Source organism: Fulmarus glacialis, unplaced genomic scaffold, assembly GCF_000690835.1.
Source record: "Fulmarus glacialis isolate BGI_N327 unplaced genomic scaffold, ASM69083v1 scaffold46386, whole genome shotgun sequence".
NCBI classification, from domain to species: domain Eukaryota; kingdom Metazoa; phylum Chordata; class Aves; order Procellariiformes; family Procellariidae; genus Fulmarus; species Fulmarus glacialis.
In genome coordinates, this window is record NW_009218353.1 from 1 (window position 1) to 16,678 (window position 16,678).

Genomic DNA, 16,678 nt, shown 5'->3' on the forward strand with positions numbered 1-16,678 from the left:
CCTGGCAGCGCTGCCCCAGCTCTGCCCGGGGGGACGGAGGAGGCCGAGTCGGCGACCGGTCAGGCGGCGGGGTCGCCGCTCTTGTCACGGGGGATGATGTTGTTGCAGCCGGAGATGCCGGCCAGGACCTGGGCCCCGCCGAGCTCCTCTGGGGTCGATACCCGCATCGCGCTGCCGCCCGCTAGCCTGCCGAGGGGGTACCGGCCTTCACCCGGCGTCCGGCCAGCCCCTCGCCTCAGCCCTCACCCCGTAAGTTCCCGCCCGAGCGGGTGGTCACAAATTCAGTGACTGCCCGGCTTTCTGTTTGTTCATTTTTCTCCTCCAGTAGTTATTTTTCCAAGAGCAGTTTTTCACATCTGTGTCACCTTCTGGCTGACATAGCTCTGTAGTGTTTTCTTAGCTTATCTAAGGGCAAATGTCTGCTATTTTTTATATCTGTGAAGCCAGATATTTTGTAAAGGAAGGTTGGTTTTGCTGCAGTCTGTTCCTGAACAACCCACCTTAGCTACTTCTTATCATCTGCTTCCCATCTATTTACAAATTGATCGCTCAATAACTTGATGTAAAATCTGTCCAGAGGCTGAAGTTAGGCTAACAAGTCTTTGCTTTCCTCAGTCCTCCTCCTCCCCTCTTTTAGAGTCTGCCTCTCTTGTCCTCTCTGAGTTCTCAAGACGTCACTTGGATCAGCATTTTAAGCATCAAGGGTGGATTTCGTAAGTGTCTGCTGACTTGAAAATCTTTATCTTATCTTTAACTTTATCCTTTACTCTTAACTTACCTTTTTCCACTTTGACCTCAACATCTGTCTCCCTGTAAAAGGAATTTCATTAAATATCTATTCACAATTAACCTGTCTGCTGAGGGCTGAATAAAGAAGACGTTTAACACTTTGTCCTACTTTGTGTCTCCTATAATTTGTTCCTTTTCCTCTTAAGTTATAAACCTTGCCTTCTGTCTTTTATTGTATTTATGGAACCTTTATTTGGTACCCTTTATGTCCTTCTCTAGTTATAACTCATTTCTGTACCGTTGCTGTTCTGATTTTATTCCTACATGATAGCACTGTCTCTTTATACTGTTCCTTAGCCATGCACACACACACACCTTTTTTTTTACTTTTTGTGTGATTTTTCAGATTATTAAAGTTCTCCTGATGCAGCTAAAACAGTCTTACACACTCTCTTTCCTCTGAATTGCTATTGTGCATTTAATATAGTCCCTTTCAATAACTGCCAGCTCTCTGATCTCTTCCATCTCTTAGATTATTTGCCCAAGAGTCATGTCTGCCTATTCTCTGAGGCTTTTTTATGAAGTTTGTTAGTTTTATTCTGTTCCTCACACTCTACTTTCCTTAGAACAGGCAGTGAGGAATTTTGGCCAGTGGGCCATATTCAGCCCAACAGAGCAATTCATCATGTCCAAATCCTTGATGCTCACTCTCCAAAGGATCCTTTCGACAAAAACTGCAGTATGGTTAAATGGTACTGGTAGCCCATTTCGTCATGGCAGTTCCCTTTCCATCCCAAAGTTTTGCAGCACCTTCACTTCACATGGCATGAACTGAAATGGGCCTCTCTAATCACATGATGAAAGCATATGTGTTCTGTCATATCCAGTTGATGCATATCTCTTATCTGATCAAAATACAGCTATTCTCATTATGTTTCTGGATGTGAACCCATCATGGTACAGGAAGGAAATACTGGTATTTTGGTCATGTGTTAGATACGTTTCAGGTCATGTGGTAAGAAAGAAGTCCCATGTTTTTTCAGTGCATGCATAAAAATCTATGTGGTCTGCCTCTGCCAGAAAGATTCACTGTTAGAATCTTTCCTTAGAATACTGATTTTGTGGTCACTTTCATATACTGCTTTCCATCTTTATAGTCTCAATCCAGTTTCAGTGAGTTCTTCCCTTCTAGTTAAAGCTGAAATGAAAAGTGCCCATTTTTCTAGTAGCTTCCTCCAATTTCTGAAACACAAAGCTACTTTTAATTGTGGTAGGTTGTTCACCACACATACTGTATTCCTAGCCGATGGCTGGGTAAAGTCCCCCACTGGTGATTAGTTACCATCATATCAGCACTTGGATGGTGGCTCAGGAAGAGGTTCATTCAGCTCCTCTTTTCTATGTATTCTATGGCTGATTGCTCCCAAGACAGCGATCTCATGGTTTCTCTTTGCTCCTTCTTAGCCTGCCTTTCCTCATTGCTTCCTTCATTTTCAGAACTCATTCCTGTTCTACAGTGCAGACCCACTTATGTCATAACTGTGGTTTCATGTGAAGGCTTCCCTTCTGGGGGTTGTTTTGTTCGTTTTTTATGTCTTTTTGCCTTTGTTACAGCTTTACTGCAGTTCTGTGACCTCTTCTCTCCAAAGCTATAGCAGTATTTCTTTTAATTTTCTGTGAGCCTTAGCCTCTGTTCTTCTTCAAAGCCTCTCTTACTGCACTGAATTTGAGTCCTAAACCTCTCTTCCCTTTTGTTATTGCATGCAATCTATCTCTTAGTGCCATTAGCTTTTCGTGGAATGCTGTCCCATGTGTGTGTCTCCAGGATTTATCTTCTCTGCCTGGTGAGAAAAATTCTGTTGGGCATATTTGTGACCCATGGCCTTTAATCCTTTACCCTTGCGCCCACAGTTAATCCTTATACATCCATGGCCAGACCTAGTGTCATTAGTGATTTCATGAATAGGCATTGACAAATTTCCCTTGTTGTCTTTGCCATTGGATCCATGTGTGCAGCTCATTTCCCTGGCTGACAGGTGAGTACGTCAGATGGACATCTGTGTCATGGTGGAAGCCATTTGCAGCTTTGAGACTTTTGTATCCTTTCCTTCCTGGCCAATATAGGATGCCACAATAATAACCTGCATAAGCTTTTAATGGAATTCACCTTCCATGAACTCACTGTCTTTATGCCAGCCATAGGCCAGCTATCTCTACCTTTTAATATTTTCCATAATCATCCAGTTTTCCTTACATGTTTCTTCTCATTATTCCATTGACCATTAGCTTCAGGAGCACAAGCTTATCTTGTGGCCCAATATTCCGGGGCAGTGGAAGATAGGGAATAGGAGAAGATGGAAAAAGTATCATTTACTTCTGTAACTGTACTATTGAAGTGCTTGAAGTATTTTATGTTTCTCCTTGTATTAGTGACACATTGCAAACCAAAATTGATTAGCACATACTTTATTAAGCAGAAAATATAACATGAAACTTAGAACCACATATTTTGCTCCCAGAGATGTTTATGGATTCTGATGTCTTGTAAAACTGTATGATGCTGCATTTTTCCTTCTGTTGCTTTCTCCTTTTCCCCTCCCCCCCCCCCAGAAGAAATCATTGTAAGTTTGGTGTCTTGGAAGTATGGAATCAATCTCTATGATGGGAAGTCCTAAGAACCTCAATGAAACTTTTCTACCAAATGTTGCCAATGGCATCAAGGATGCCAGTAAGATCACGATAGGCATCATTGGAAGTGGAGACTTTGCTAAGTCATTGACAATTAGGCTTATCAGATGCGGATACCACGTGGTCGTAGGAAGCAGAAACCCTAAACTTGCTGCCGAGTTCTTTCCCCATGTGGTTGATGTCACACATCACGAAGATGCAGTAGCAAAAACAAACGTAATTTTTGTAGCCATACACAGAGAACATTATGCCTCTTTGTGGGACCTCAAGCATTTACTCGCTGGTAAAATTCTGATTGATGTCAGCAATAATACAAGAGTAGACCAATATCCGGACTCCAATGCAGAGTATTTGGCATCACTTTTCCCAGATTCCCTGATTGTCAAAGGATTCAATGTCGTTTCAGCTTGGTCACTGCAGTTAGGACCAAAGGATGCCAGCAGACAGGTAAATGTTATATTTGTATTAATTTAAGTTGATTGTGAGATTAAAATGACAGGAACTGAATGTAAGCAGCCAGAACTCATGGGATTTATCCTGCCTGACTTAACGTACCTAAAATGTTGGACCTTTAGTTTAAGTTTTAGTAGCCAATAAAACTTTCAGAGTCTAGTTCATTCCACTGTAAGACATATAGAGTAAGTGGTCCAAATTGTGCCCTGGTATGCCTGTTTATCTTTAGAGATTGCAGAAGAAATGTGGGTACTAGCTTAGATGAGACAGCTGACCTTTAGATGACTACAGTCAGAGGAGAGGAGTTGGGTCTTAATGTCTTCTGCAGGAAATACGTTAGTTTTTATCCCTATGCTCTATACAAGGATAGAAGCAGTCTCTCCCAGTATATTTTAGTTTCAGTATTGGTTTACATGGGGTGAACTGTTGAAAGAGATGCACAGAAATCTGAGGTCCTGATCCCAGGGCTCAGGAGTCAGCTGTTCTAAAAATGCTTGCATTCAATGTAACAGCAAAGTGAATAAAAGATCATGTTTGCTCTGATGCAGGTGATCAGAAAACAGCGTTGGGCAAACTATAGCCCACTCTAAATTTTAAAGGAACTTTAACGTACTTTGTAGCAGTACGTTTCTCTCACTATGTAATAAACTTTAGAAGGAGTTCTTATTTGGCTGCTGGTTTTCGTCTTTTCTGTTAAACATTCAATTTTTCTGGAAATCTGGATTGTGAAATTAAGCTAAAATTGTTATACATGCAGAGATTACAGAGTTCTCTGCTTTGCATTCTGTTTATGCTACAGCTGTTTTAAGGTCATAATTCAAGATTCCTGTATTTTTTCAGAGACTCGTGATTTTCTGAAATGCTTTTAGCCATTGTTTCAAGTTCAATCCAGTCCTGTAGACATTTCAGCGGGGGGAGTTCAGTATGCAGATTACCAGGGCATCCCACAGTCAGCTCATTATTAACTCCAAGAAAAAGCAAATTTTGTTTTGGTTACTCTGTTGCTAAATCAGTGTGCATATTTTCACTTTGGCTGGATTTGTATATGGTTTCATTCTCATCTTGGTGATATAAGCTGAGATAACAGTGTACAGTTTTAGCAGTAGTGCTGTGGTTTTCACCTGGAGACCCTTAAGGTTTTTTTTGTGGGGTTTTTTTTTTTTTTACCTTTGAGTGTCTTTCTCTGACTACAGGCAATTCACTTGACTTTCCCAACAGGTCTATATATGCAGTAACAATGTTCAGGCTCGCCATCAAGTTATTGAGCTTGCCCGTCAGCTCAGTTTTATTCCTGTTGATTTGGGGGCATTGTCATCTTCAAGGGAGATTGAAAACTTACCTCTGCGACTGTTCACACTGTGGAAGGGGCCTGTAGTGATTGCCATTAGCCTGGCAACATTTTTCTTCATCTATTCTTTCGTCAGAGATGTAATCCATCCATACGTGAGAAATCAGCAGAGTGACTTTTACAAGATCCCCATTGAGATCGTGAACAAGACTCTACCAATTGTTGCTATCACTTTACTTTCTCTAGTGTATTTATCAGGACTTATTGCAGCTGCTTATCAGCTTTACTATGGTACTAAGTATAGGCGATTTCCGCCTTGGCTGGACAACTGGATCCAGTGTCGGAAGCAGCTTGGACTGCTCAGTTTTTTCTTCGCAACAGTGCATGTGGCATACAGCCTCTGCTTACCTATGAGGAGATCGGAGCGATACTTGTTCCTCAATATGGCATATCAACAGGTAAGCCAATCTTTAGTTCAGTAAGCCAAAAATGCCTTGGCTGTAGCATATGGCTCATGAATACAATATATATGTTTTCTTAATCTGTTCTACTCTTTTTAGCGGAGAATTTTATGGGTTATCTTATGTATAGTTAGTGCCGAGTAAGAAGGGAGACTAAAAGAAATATCTGTGCATTGTGCTCACCTCATGGGTCAAGCTGCAGTCAAGCTTGTGTGGTAGGGGGAATCAAGGATGTCTCCTACTTAAATCCCTGGTAGTGATATACACAAGGCGAGAGTAGGATAGACAGGATAAGAGCAATAGCAGGAAGCTTCTGAGTTTCTGAGGTATGTTCCTCTTTATGTATACTTACCATATGGGGGAATTATGTCTATCATAAGTGCATTTACAAGTGTGAAAAAAGTATAAGGGCAGATACTGTGTAATAATGCTTACAGATACATCTATGTTTACAAAATGAAAATGCTGTTACTTTGTAACATTTTGGACCAGTAGTAAAAATATTTTATTCATTAAATATTCTGTGAACAGGCAATAGAAATTGACTCACAGTTCCCAGGACCAATTGGTCTTGCATAACCATGAAACAATCTCCAACAAATCTGTCATCTTTTAGAAGAGGGTCTGATGTTCCTGTTTGTCAGTGAGGTAGCTTATTGTCACCTTTAAAGTGGCAGAAAAGCAGCATTGCCAGAAAAGCACCATTGCCATTCAGCATATAAAATCTGCAGGAGAGAGAGATGTGATGGAACAGAAAGAAAAGCAAACTAAGTAAATCAAATCAAATGGAACAAATTAACGGGGGTTGGGTCCACAAATTCTAAAAGGGCTAGCATGAAAAATTGAACTGAAGAGAAAGGCAGGAAAAGCAAAACTATAAAAGGCAGCAAGAAACTGTAATTGTTCACACTTAGTATTAGTAAAGGACCCACTCATACTTTTACTAAGAAATTATCTTAGTTTTAATAATATTGTAAAACTCTCACTTGCTAATATTCCTAGTGAACCTCTTTCAAGACATGCCATATCACAATAGTTCACCTGAAAGTGGAAAAATAATTGGATATCCAAGCCTCTTAATTGTTAAGGACCTGTGTTGTTTCTTTTTTCTGGAAAAGTTCTCCAATGAGAATAATCTTGGATGTATCTGATGTCAACAGTGAAAGGCAAAATAACTTGGACTCAGCATAAGGAGCTGAAGCAAAAACAGGAAATGATGCTAAACTATTTCTAAATGTAACAAACTGAAAACAAATTGCAGGTTTACCCAATTTATGTTACAGAGTTTAAGTTTCCAGGGTCTGAAGAACACAGCTACTTTTCTACAGTATATAGGAATGCACAGACTTATCTGTTTTTATAACATAATTTTTATAAACAGTATATAATGTTACATTTTCTTTTAACAATTCATCTAAGTTCCCATGTTTAACGTATTTTTAATCTAACAAGAGCCAATACCAGCAGTAAGGAAATAGTTGGTTTTCTCCAAGACATGAGGAAACCTCTGAAATATTTGACCCCATATTATAGTTGTCCTGTGACTGTAGACTTCTACTCAGCAAAATAACTTCTGTTGATATTTTTATTATTCTGTAGAATAAAGTGCTTTCTTTCTGCTCTTTCATCAGGTTCATGCAAATGTTGAAAATTCTTGGAATGAGGAAGAAGTGTGGCGAATTGAAATGTATATCTCCTTTGGAATAATGAGTCTTGGATTGCTTTCTTTGCTGGCAGTAACTTCCATCCCTTCAGTAAACAGTGCCTTAAACTGGAGGGAGTTCAGCTTTATTCAGGTGTGTTACTTTTTTAATAAGGGGGTTTTATGGTTAATGAGAATTCCTTGATGATGATTGTGATCATAATGATGATGATGGTCATGATGATCACGAACAAAAGCATTCTGCAACATGATGAGAGCTTTTTTTTCCCTCTTTGTGGTAAGTTAATAAAAACAACGTATCCTTACTCAGCAGATACATTACCATAAAGGCACATTAAGCATTTCATGAGTGTTAGAATAGGAATTTGCATTTTACACTTCTTGGTCTTAAATAACCAACACAGCTAAGACCAAATGAGCACTAATCTATTCCTTTTCCATTGTTAGAATTTCTTGCTAAATTCAAATTAGACGAATTTGGACAAACTTGTTAAAGGCAATGATACTGATGAGATATGCTATATGTAGATACACACAGCTGTTGAAATTGAAGACTTAATTTGTCCTGCAGGATTTTTATTGCACAGCCCTGTGACAGCCTTGGTGTCATTGATTCAGTTTTGCTTCCCCTCCACTGCGTGGGAATTAATACAGCTCTCAACTGCGTTATTCCCATTAACTGAAAATATCCATTAGTAAAATATGAAGCTTTGTTTATTAAAAGCAGAGGCTTTTCCAGGTCCTGGCATGCCTTCTGCTACCCTCCTTCCTCAGATAAATATCTACTACAGGCAGACCTAACCAGCATAAAATACTGAGAAATATAGGCTTTAATAAACAGCTTAACGTTTGCTTCCAAATAAGATTGCCATTAGTTTTAAGTAGCAGTCAGTGATAAGAAATTTTATTAGGATTCAGTCTTGTGATAAATTTCCTAAGTGTGTACACGCAGTTTTGGGTTTTATTATGTTTTGTTTTGTTCTCTGACTTTGGATTCAGTACTCTAGTCTTAACTCAGTCTTTTCTGATTAACGTTTTTTCAACATAGCCACGGTAATAATATTGCCTAATTCTTAGTCCTGTCACTGTTTACAAATTCCTACCTTCAGAACATAGGCACTGACTTTACTGTTGCTTGAGTTGTGCTTGATAATTTACAGACATTTTAAAGGGAGTGATGGGGAACGCTTCTTTGGCTGTAGTTGTCAGAGGTCTTCCCTTCCCCTACGGTTTCTATTGGTGGAACACTCCAGGTAGGCCTACAAAAATTTGCTGAAAAATTTTTCAAATTAGAGTTCCCCTGACAGAACTGTTTATTCTCACTCATGGTTTTGAGCCTTCAGAGGGAGTAAATACCCGTTTTGTATTGTTACAACATCCCTGCCGTCCAGAGTTCTCTGTGCAGGGACAATAGTACTGCTGTTGGGTGATGTAAAACATTAGTGCAAAAGGGAAAAATATATATTCACTCGTGAGTGAGGTGATGCCTTTATCCAGTAATGACTTCCAGCCACAAACCCAGCATGTGTGTCTTATTTTTCCTTACTCAAATTTTCAAATTTCAGGCTTGTGTGACTGAGTCAAAATCCACACAATAATCACGTAATGATGTGTCTACAAGGACATTTTTTGTCATATTTACTTTAATTATTTCCACTGTAAATAAAGTCAAAATAGTTCCAAATTTAAATAATTATGAACTTTAATGAATCATCTGTCAGTATTTTGAGGAATTTGATTGGGAACAAGTTGTTTACTCTGGGCGTATGTTACACTTGATACTGCATTACATGCTGAAGAGAACTGGTATTGGTAATTAATTATGATCATTTGCAATTTTTAATCACAAAAAATATTGAACTACTAAAACTTTCCTTGAAGTTAATGATCATTAAAGGTACTGTACTTTGTCATTGATTACTTCTCAGGATGTAAGTAGTTCTTCATTTAGTTACTTGTCCTTCAAAGGAGTACTCTTGCTTTATTCAATCAGAAAACAGACTTTCAGCAATCCCTCACTAGAGTAAAAGGAGTTTGCATTTTTGCACAAGCTTCATTGTACCCAGTGTATAAGTAGAACAGATAAAACATCATAATACTGTCTTTTACATTTTTCTTCTACTGAAGTGCAATGTGATGAAGGGAATTTGAGCTGAATTTTCTCAATCTCCTCTAAGTCAGGGGGAAAAACAGTGGTGCTTTTTTTTAACTGGGAAAAGCAGTATGTCTCTAGCTTTAGTACTGAATCTCAGATGATTTGCCACAATAATTGCTGAACTGACAGGTGAAGAGTCAGTCAGTCAGCACACTCAGCCAGTTTCTCACCTCAGCATTTCCCACTGAGAACAACATACTATTGCTTGCTCATCTTAGTAAATACAGTTTCATCAAAATAAGGATCTGGCCTCCTTTAAAGAATTTTACCACTAAAACATACTCAGTCTTGAGTCCTCCTAGGAAAATCTGAGTTTAGGATTAACAAATTATTAACACATACAGTATAGACTATTTTCTAGCCTTGTTCCAGTAGTACAAGTCCTGAGCAGCATCTCCCCTACCTACAGTTGTTCAAACAGACCTCTACCACAGTCTTCCTAATATTGTAAAGAAACCCCAGTTGTGAATGTTTTTGCCCAGAAATTATTGCTGTCTTTGATATCCCCAATTATTTCGGAGATGCCTCCATCTTACCTAGCCTGGTTTCACAACACAGGCATCAGCAGCCCCAAAAATTCCAGCCTGCTTGATCAAGGGAAAAGGACTTTGAGACGAGAAGCAGTGCAGGCTCCGCTTACTCCCTCAGAGTATGAATATGAACAAAGTGGGATATGAGAAGGTTGAGTAGTGATGGAAAACTTAGTTACTGTGTCAGCCCTACCAGGAGCTAAGAGACCAGCAGAAAACTTGGGAGTTGCTGCAGTACAGATCTGACCACTGGGCAGACATCATCTTCATTTCAGCTTTGACTAAGGCCTATAGATGCTAGCAGAGATATGTTGTAAATCAGTGTTCAGTCCATAGTTTTCAGAACATATGAACTTAAAATCACATATTGCTAATTTAAAATAGTGTATAGGTAAGAGATTTTAACATGATGTCTAGTAGAAATAATGGGTTATGAAGGACCAAGTACTACTATCTCTTCTTTTTTCCCTGTTTTCTCTTTCTTCAAAGTCTACACTTGGATACATTGCTCTGCTCATAAGTACTTTCCATGTACTGATTTACGGATGGAAAAGAGCTTTTGAAGAAGAGTATTACAGATTTTATACACCACCAAATTTTGTTCTTGCCCTTGTTCTGCCTTCCATTGTAATTCTAGGTAAGATCATTTTACTTTTGCCATGTGTAAGTAGGAAATTGAGGAGAATTCGAAGAGGATGGGAGAAAAGCCATGTTATAGAAGAAGCAAGTGGGTCTGTTCCTCATCTCTCCCCAGAAAGGATAACTGTGATGTGATGAGAGACTAATATTTGTTAGCACTGTTGTAGATGTTTGGGGGTTTTTTTGGTCATAAATTTGTATTTTCACAAGTTTAGTTAAAGTATGAGTAATGTCACTGTGGACTTGCTTGGCATATAGTACAAGCTCTCAACCAAACTATGAGAAATTTATAACTAGAAGACTACTACTTCAGGTAACTACAAAAATATTTTTGTTCTGAATTACAGAGGGCAGATGATTATGAAATCAGAAATTTTTAATGCTCCTTTGCACAGTTATATCACAACAGTATTTTATTATAACCATGCTTTCCAGATATTTCTTTGACTAAGGGCGTATGTGTCAGAGTGCTGTTTATTAATACGACATTTTCTGGGCAGTGTTTCTTTTATTAAAACCACACTTCTGGGTTACAGAGTTCAGAATATATACTAATAGAGTTAATAATTTAGGAAATATTCAGGTTTTGAAACAAATGTAATGATGTATTGCACATCTAGGGTATATTTATTTGTGTGTGGTTTTACACCATTTGAATACGCAAAACCAGTTTCAATTATGGTGTAATTTTACATCTTGTAAGCAAATGGTATTGTACTAACAGGGTCGGTTTTTTCAAGAATTTTAGACCTTTGGCATATTTTATTTCCATACATCATATAATAAAAATTCAAAACAGTGTTACACATGTATAGAAAGACTTGCAGATATGTGTGCAAGCAACTAGTTTTTTATTTTGGAATGATTTTGAAATATCAGGAAATATTTTGAAACAAAAAACAGCTGAGAAATCTGCAACAATAAAAATCCATTTTCACTGTGAAACTTCCAGTATGTTGGTACAACAGGGAAGCATCACAATACTCAAGTTCTATATGTTTCTACACTGGAGTTTCAGTTATTATATATGAATTGCCCGGAGTCTGTCTTACAATCTTAGTATCTTTTTGTGCAAATACAATCTTCTATTTTTATATAAAAGTCTTACTTTTACAACAAGTGTCTCTGGAATATGCCTGAATTTTTGAGAAAAAAAATTATTATTCTTATACTTAGAAATGAAAATTTATCTCTAAAACTTGACATTTGCATTTCCTGTGGGATTCAAAAGAACATTCACAATTATTTATTACTACTGCTTTGTCAAGTTCTACTCTTCTTTAACAAAATAGCCAAACTCAACTCATACACCTTCAGGCCACTCCTGCTTAATTAGCAAAATCTGTATTTCAGTGAATCAGAATGTGTATTTGGTCCTAATTTTCTTTACTTGTATGAAATTACATTTTTCTTACCTATATTTGCATTGTTTATGATCTCTGACTCTTAGCTGAACCTTCACTTATTATGTATTACTTTGCAAGAATTTGTCATCAATATGATACATCAGAAATATACAGTACTTAAGCTTGAATTTATCCTTAAACATCACTAGTTCTGTAAATCTCATTATCTCTGTAATGAAACCAACAGCTCCACAGAACGAGAATAATCTAGAATCAAACTCTGCCCCCAGTTATACCAGCCTAAATCTAAAGAGTTGATGTTAGTTGTTCTTAATTTCATTTCAAACTCAAAAAATCTACGACAATTTTATTTTCATTGTAGTATCCATATTCCCCAAACTTACTCATCAAGCCTGTGTATATTCAGGGTTTGTTGCAAATTAAGAGGCAGTTGGACTTTCTTCCATTTTAAGCATGTTCAAATCTAGAGATGAAAAATAAAATATTTGCACGATTTTTTCCAGAATTAAGGCATTTTTTTATGTCTTAAAACATGTTTTTTACCTAATAAGAGGTCAGTGAATTCTTTTTCTCTTTGAAAATTGAGGTTTGTGAAAACATTTTTTTGAAAGAAAAAATCAAATATATTTCATGTGTGTCAACAGAAATTTGAGAAGTTTTTTTCAGTTCACAGATTTTCAATTTCAAATAATGGGAAAACTCAGTTTTATCCTCCTTTGTAAGCTACAGGGTGGGGGGAAGCAATTGGAAAGAGAAAATTAAATTTCTTTCACCGTTTTTTGAAAAATGAATGATAATAACAGCTATAATTGGTCAGACTAAGGTCTTTGAGCCTTGTCTTCAATAGCTGACAAGTGGCAGATGCTTCCAAAAAGAGGGCATATGTCCAGTCATTCTTCTCCTGACATAACCTCTCAGCCTCTTGGAAATCAATAATTAGGGCTTATTTGAGATAGGTGCTGCCCCTGGACTATTGTATTTAATAGCTACTCCATCCAAAAATTTATCTAACTTTTTTAGAAATTTGAAACTTTCCCAGTTTTTTCCAGGAAAAGAAAGGAAAAGACGGAAGAGGGAAAAAAAAAACCATAAAAAGTTTAATAAATCTATCAAATTAATAAAAAAAGTTTGCATTCTTTCTTTTTTCCAGAAACAAATCAGTTAGTTTCAAGGTACTAATTTTACTGTCCCTGCTCCCATATGCAGCTATTTCAGTGACACATGTGGTGATACACAAGCACAATACTATTTTATCAAATGTTCTAGACATTAAGTGAAAAACCTGTCATTGTTGGAGATAGACAGGAGCCTAAATGAGTACGAGTGAGATTTTTCACATAAGAATGAAAAACAAGTGACAATTACAAATTCTATCTTACTTTGCCTGTCTGTAAATACAATCCAATACAGAAAGCTGTATTGGCTTGCAGAATTCCACATAACTGAATTTCCTGGCCTGTTTCCTATTCCATTATTGCAGAGGGAAACCACATAAAGGTTAGGCATTTGTGCATCAATCCTTTAAGTAAAATTAATTTTAAAAATCTTAGAATACACGAAGTCTTGGAGAATTTTAATGGGATAAATACCACACTACATTCTACTCCAGTCCTCTGCATGAAACCTGATTGAAATCACTAGAATGGGATGGTATAACTGAGAGCAGAATTTCATACCTCTGAACAAATTTAGGGCAGAAACCATTACTGTTGACAATCTGATTACATTTCAAAATTAAATATGCTGCTATTATTTTATAGTAATTCTACACTTCTGTAGAATAGGTAATTAACATTCATGTTCCCTACAATTATCTAATTAATTTGATGCAATAGTAATAATGTTGCAGAACTAAGATACTGTACTTAATGAAAATTACGGTCAAAGTCCATATATTTTGTACTGTAATGCAATCACTCACCGTATATACAGAAATGTATTGGCCCTCTTTCCTATGCAAAAAATCATTTCATCATTAAATTTCTTCAAGAATGTTTAAACTGTTAAATTTTGAACTGCCAAAAGTGTCTGGAGAGAATAATGATATGTTGTTCCTTTTTTCAAACTGTGTGTGTAGAAAATTAAAAATGCGTTTTGATTTTATAAGTTACTTGAAAGGTTGAAATATTGAAGTATTAATAAATAGATGCTATTTTTAGTTCAAATATATTAAGAAATTTTGTGAAATATTTGTGCTACAAAATGACATACGATTTCCCATTAGGCCATGTATTTACTTCTAACTGGAATAACAAGTTGACTTGTGATTTAATATTTTGTAGTGTTCTTTAAGGACCAGTTCAGTCTAACAAGACACTGTTAAGTCTGGAAGTAAAATGACACTCATGAATTTACTACACATTATGTATCATATCATGCATATGTTTAGTCACATAAGGAATCTATTCACATGATCAAACACATTGATTTCTATAGAAGAACTCGCATTAGGATTTCTCATCGGAAAAAGACCTGAGGCTAAAAGTTTCATTTTGATTGCCTAAATATAAACAACTAAATTCATTTAGACGTTTTAGCTACTTAGGTGAATAAATACATATTTTGAGGAATAGGATGCTATAAAAATATTTTTGTGTAGCTTTATATAAATTGCTGACTGCCTAATGAAAAATGAATAATGAAATAAACTTAATTTCTCTTCATTACTGTTCAGTAAAAAAAAAATAGTGCTTAATACGTAATACAGAACTGTACACATCATATTAGAAAATGGAGACCTCTATTTAGCAAAAGGCTATTTGTTTTCTATGGATATTAAGGTGTTCTTTCTTAACATTGTCTAAAACACAGTTCTATTACAGGTTCCATATGTATCTTTATCTTACAATTCTATTAACTGTGGCAACTATGTGCAAGTTAATTAAGTACCCATGTTCTTGAGTTATTTAGAGATTAATTATTTTGTAATTGTTTTGCAAGTTCTTTGCATATCTAGTTTGTAGTAATGGTTACTGTGAATTGGTGCCACGTTTAACTTTTTGTTCCAACATTGTCCATTATATGATGTGCCAACATGAGAAAGTACATTTGTATTTTTATTTGGCATGAATTGCCTATAAAATAGTCTGTCTGTGTGTGTGTGTCTATATGTTATTAGCTATACATGCTGCCCAACTAGCACTAAGGGAAATTGTTAATTAATATAAGGCAATGAGTTCCCAAGTGGCTATAAATTTCACAGGTATGAATATAGTTAGGAAACAGCTTTCTTCTGAATGTGAAGACTTCCTCTGAAAGTTAGATATATTAGGTGCATAAAAATGAGATAGATTGAGTTTTTCAGTATAATATTTTCATCTATGCAGTGGTAATAGATGCATATGCATAGTTCCTTTCAGGCAGTGCATCTCCTAATACACAAGTTTTTGGTTTCTTGGCTGTTCATCCTGTAGTATTTTCTGTCAATGTAATGAGTAATGTTGCAGTACTGATATTGTATCAGTATATGATACTGCTTGAATTAATTAGATTACAGCCTTTAAAATAAGTGACACATTGAACTGACTTGAGCAATGATCTCTATCATTATATATTGTTTCTCATGCCTTGCTGGCAGTGTCTTGCAGTGAGCATAGTACGTCTCCCATGTGCAATATTCTCTTTGTAGTTGTGTTTGTCAATTTGTTTGTGCTGTATCTCTGAACAGGGCTGTTATAAATTATTAGTGATGCTTTTATCTATTTTTCCATAGACTGTGTTTTACACAAAAATCAATAAAAAGTCAATGTCAGGTATTTGGCTTTTTCTTCTGTGCTTACGCTTAATAAATTTTAGCTTGCTTTTCTTTATAATACCTGTGTGCTCTGATCAACATTTCTCTGAGAGGTAGAACTTGAATGTGAGTTCATAAAAAAAAATAAAAAGGTCAATTTGTTTCTTTTGCAATGGCTGGATAACAGATATTTCACACAGACACACTGGAAAGCTATATCCCATATCCTGCTGTAAGGTATTCTCCGTGTTTTCAGAACGCAGAGTGAACGCTACAGTACTATCAGCGTATATTCAGTCACTTTTCATTCAACAAACAAAAAGTTTGGCAAAAGTGAGACTGCTAGGCATGAGTAAGTTTGCCAGTTGGAGATACTCTTCCTGTTTGGTTGTGTGTGTGAGAAAGCATCACTGTTTAAATGAAAAAAACAAGTGAACCACTTTGCAATCCTTCATTTGGAAATATATAACTTTTTTCCAAAGAGTCTTATGCCAACATAAGAGGAAAGAGGAAAAGAATACATGAGAGGCAAAATCCTGCTTAACTAGAGGTCAGCAGCGTAAACTGTTCTGAGTTCAGAGAAGTCAAGATGCATGAGTCAGTGAAGCTGGCAGGATTCGCATGGCTTTCACATTAAGTTACATAGCCTTCCCAGATTCCCAAATGGAATTTAGGTATTTTTAAAACTCACAATCTTTAATATCTATTTGTGCCATGCCTCATGTAACAGTAACGTTTTGGTCCTTGAAGTCTGTCTTCTCTATATCACAGTGCTTGTTTTACAGAGTGTTGATACTATGCTGATACTAGCAGCTGGGGCTCCCAAACTTACACCTTTGTCCAGCTGTACCGTGTACTCTACAAAAGTCCAAGTTCTGTCTACTGTGACTTACAGCATTTCCTTACAATAATGAAAATCAGTGTGAAAGTCCCCCTCAAATCCATACCACCCAATGACCTGAACACTGTATT

General features: G+C 36.7%; 1 protein-coding gene across 1 annotated transcript; it reads left to right on the top strand.

The window, feature by feature from the left end:
- Positions 1-3,372: 3,372 nt before the first annotated feature.
- Positions 3,373-10,765, top strand: STEAP2 (STEAP family member 2, metalloreductase). Its single transcript, XM_009580016.1, has 4 exons — positions 3,373-3,864; positions 5,089-5,616; positions 7,251-7,415; positions 10,457-10,765. The coding sequence occupies exons 1-4, from the start codon at positions 3,373-3,375 to the stop codon at positions 10,739-10,741; spliced, it is 1,470 nt and encodes a 489-aa protein (XP_009578311.1). The 3' UTR covers positions 10,742-10,765.
- The last annotated feature ends 5,913 nt before the right edge of the window (positions 10,766-16,678 follow it).

Coding starts and splice junctions, on each gene's coding strand:
- STEAP2 (XM_009580016.1), top strand. CDS start 3,373: ATGGAATCAATCTCTATGATGGGAAGTCCTAAGAACCTCAATGAAACT. Junction 3,865..5,088: donor CAAAGGATGCCAGCAGACAG/GTAAATGTTATA, acceptor CTTTCCCAACAG/GTCTATATATGCAGTAACAA. Junction 7,416..10,456: donor GGGAGTTCAGCTTTATTCAG/GTGTGTTACTTT, acceptor CTTTCTTCAAAG/TCTACACTTGGATACATTGC.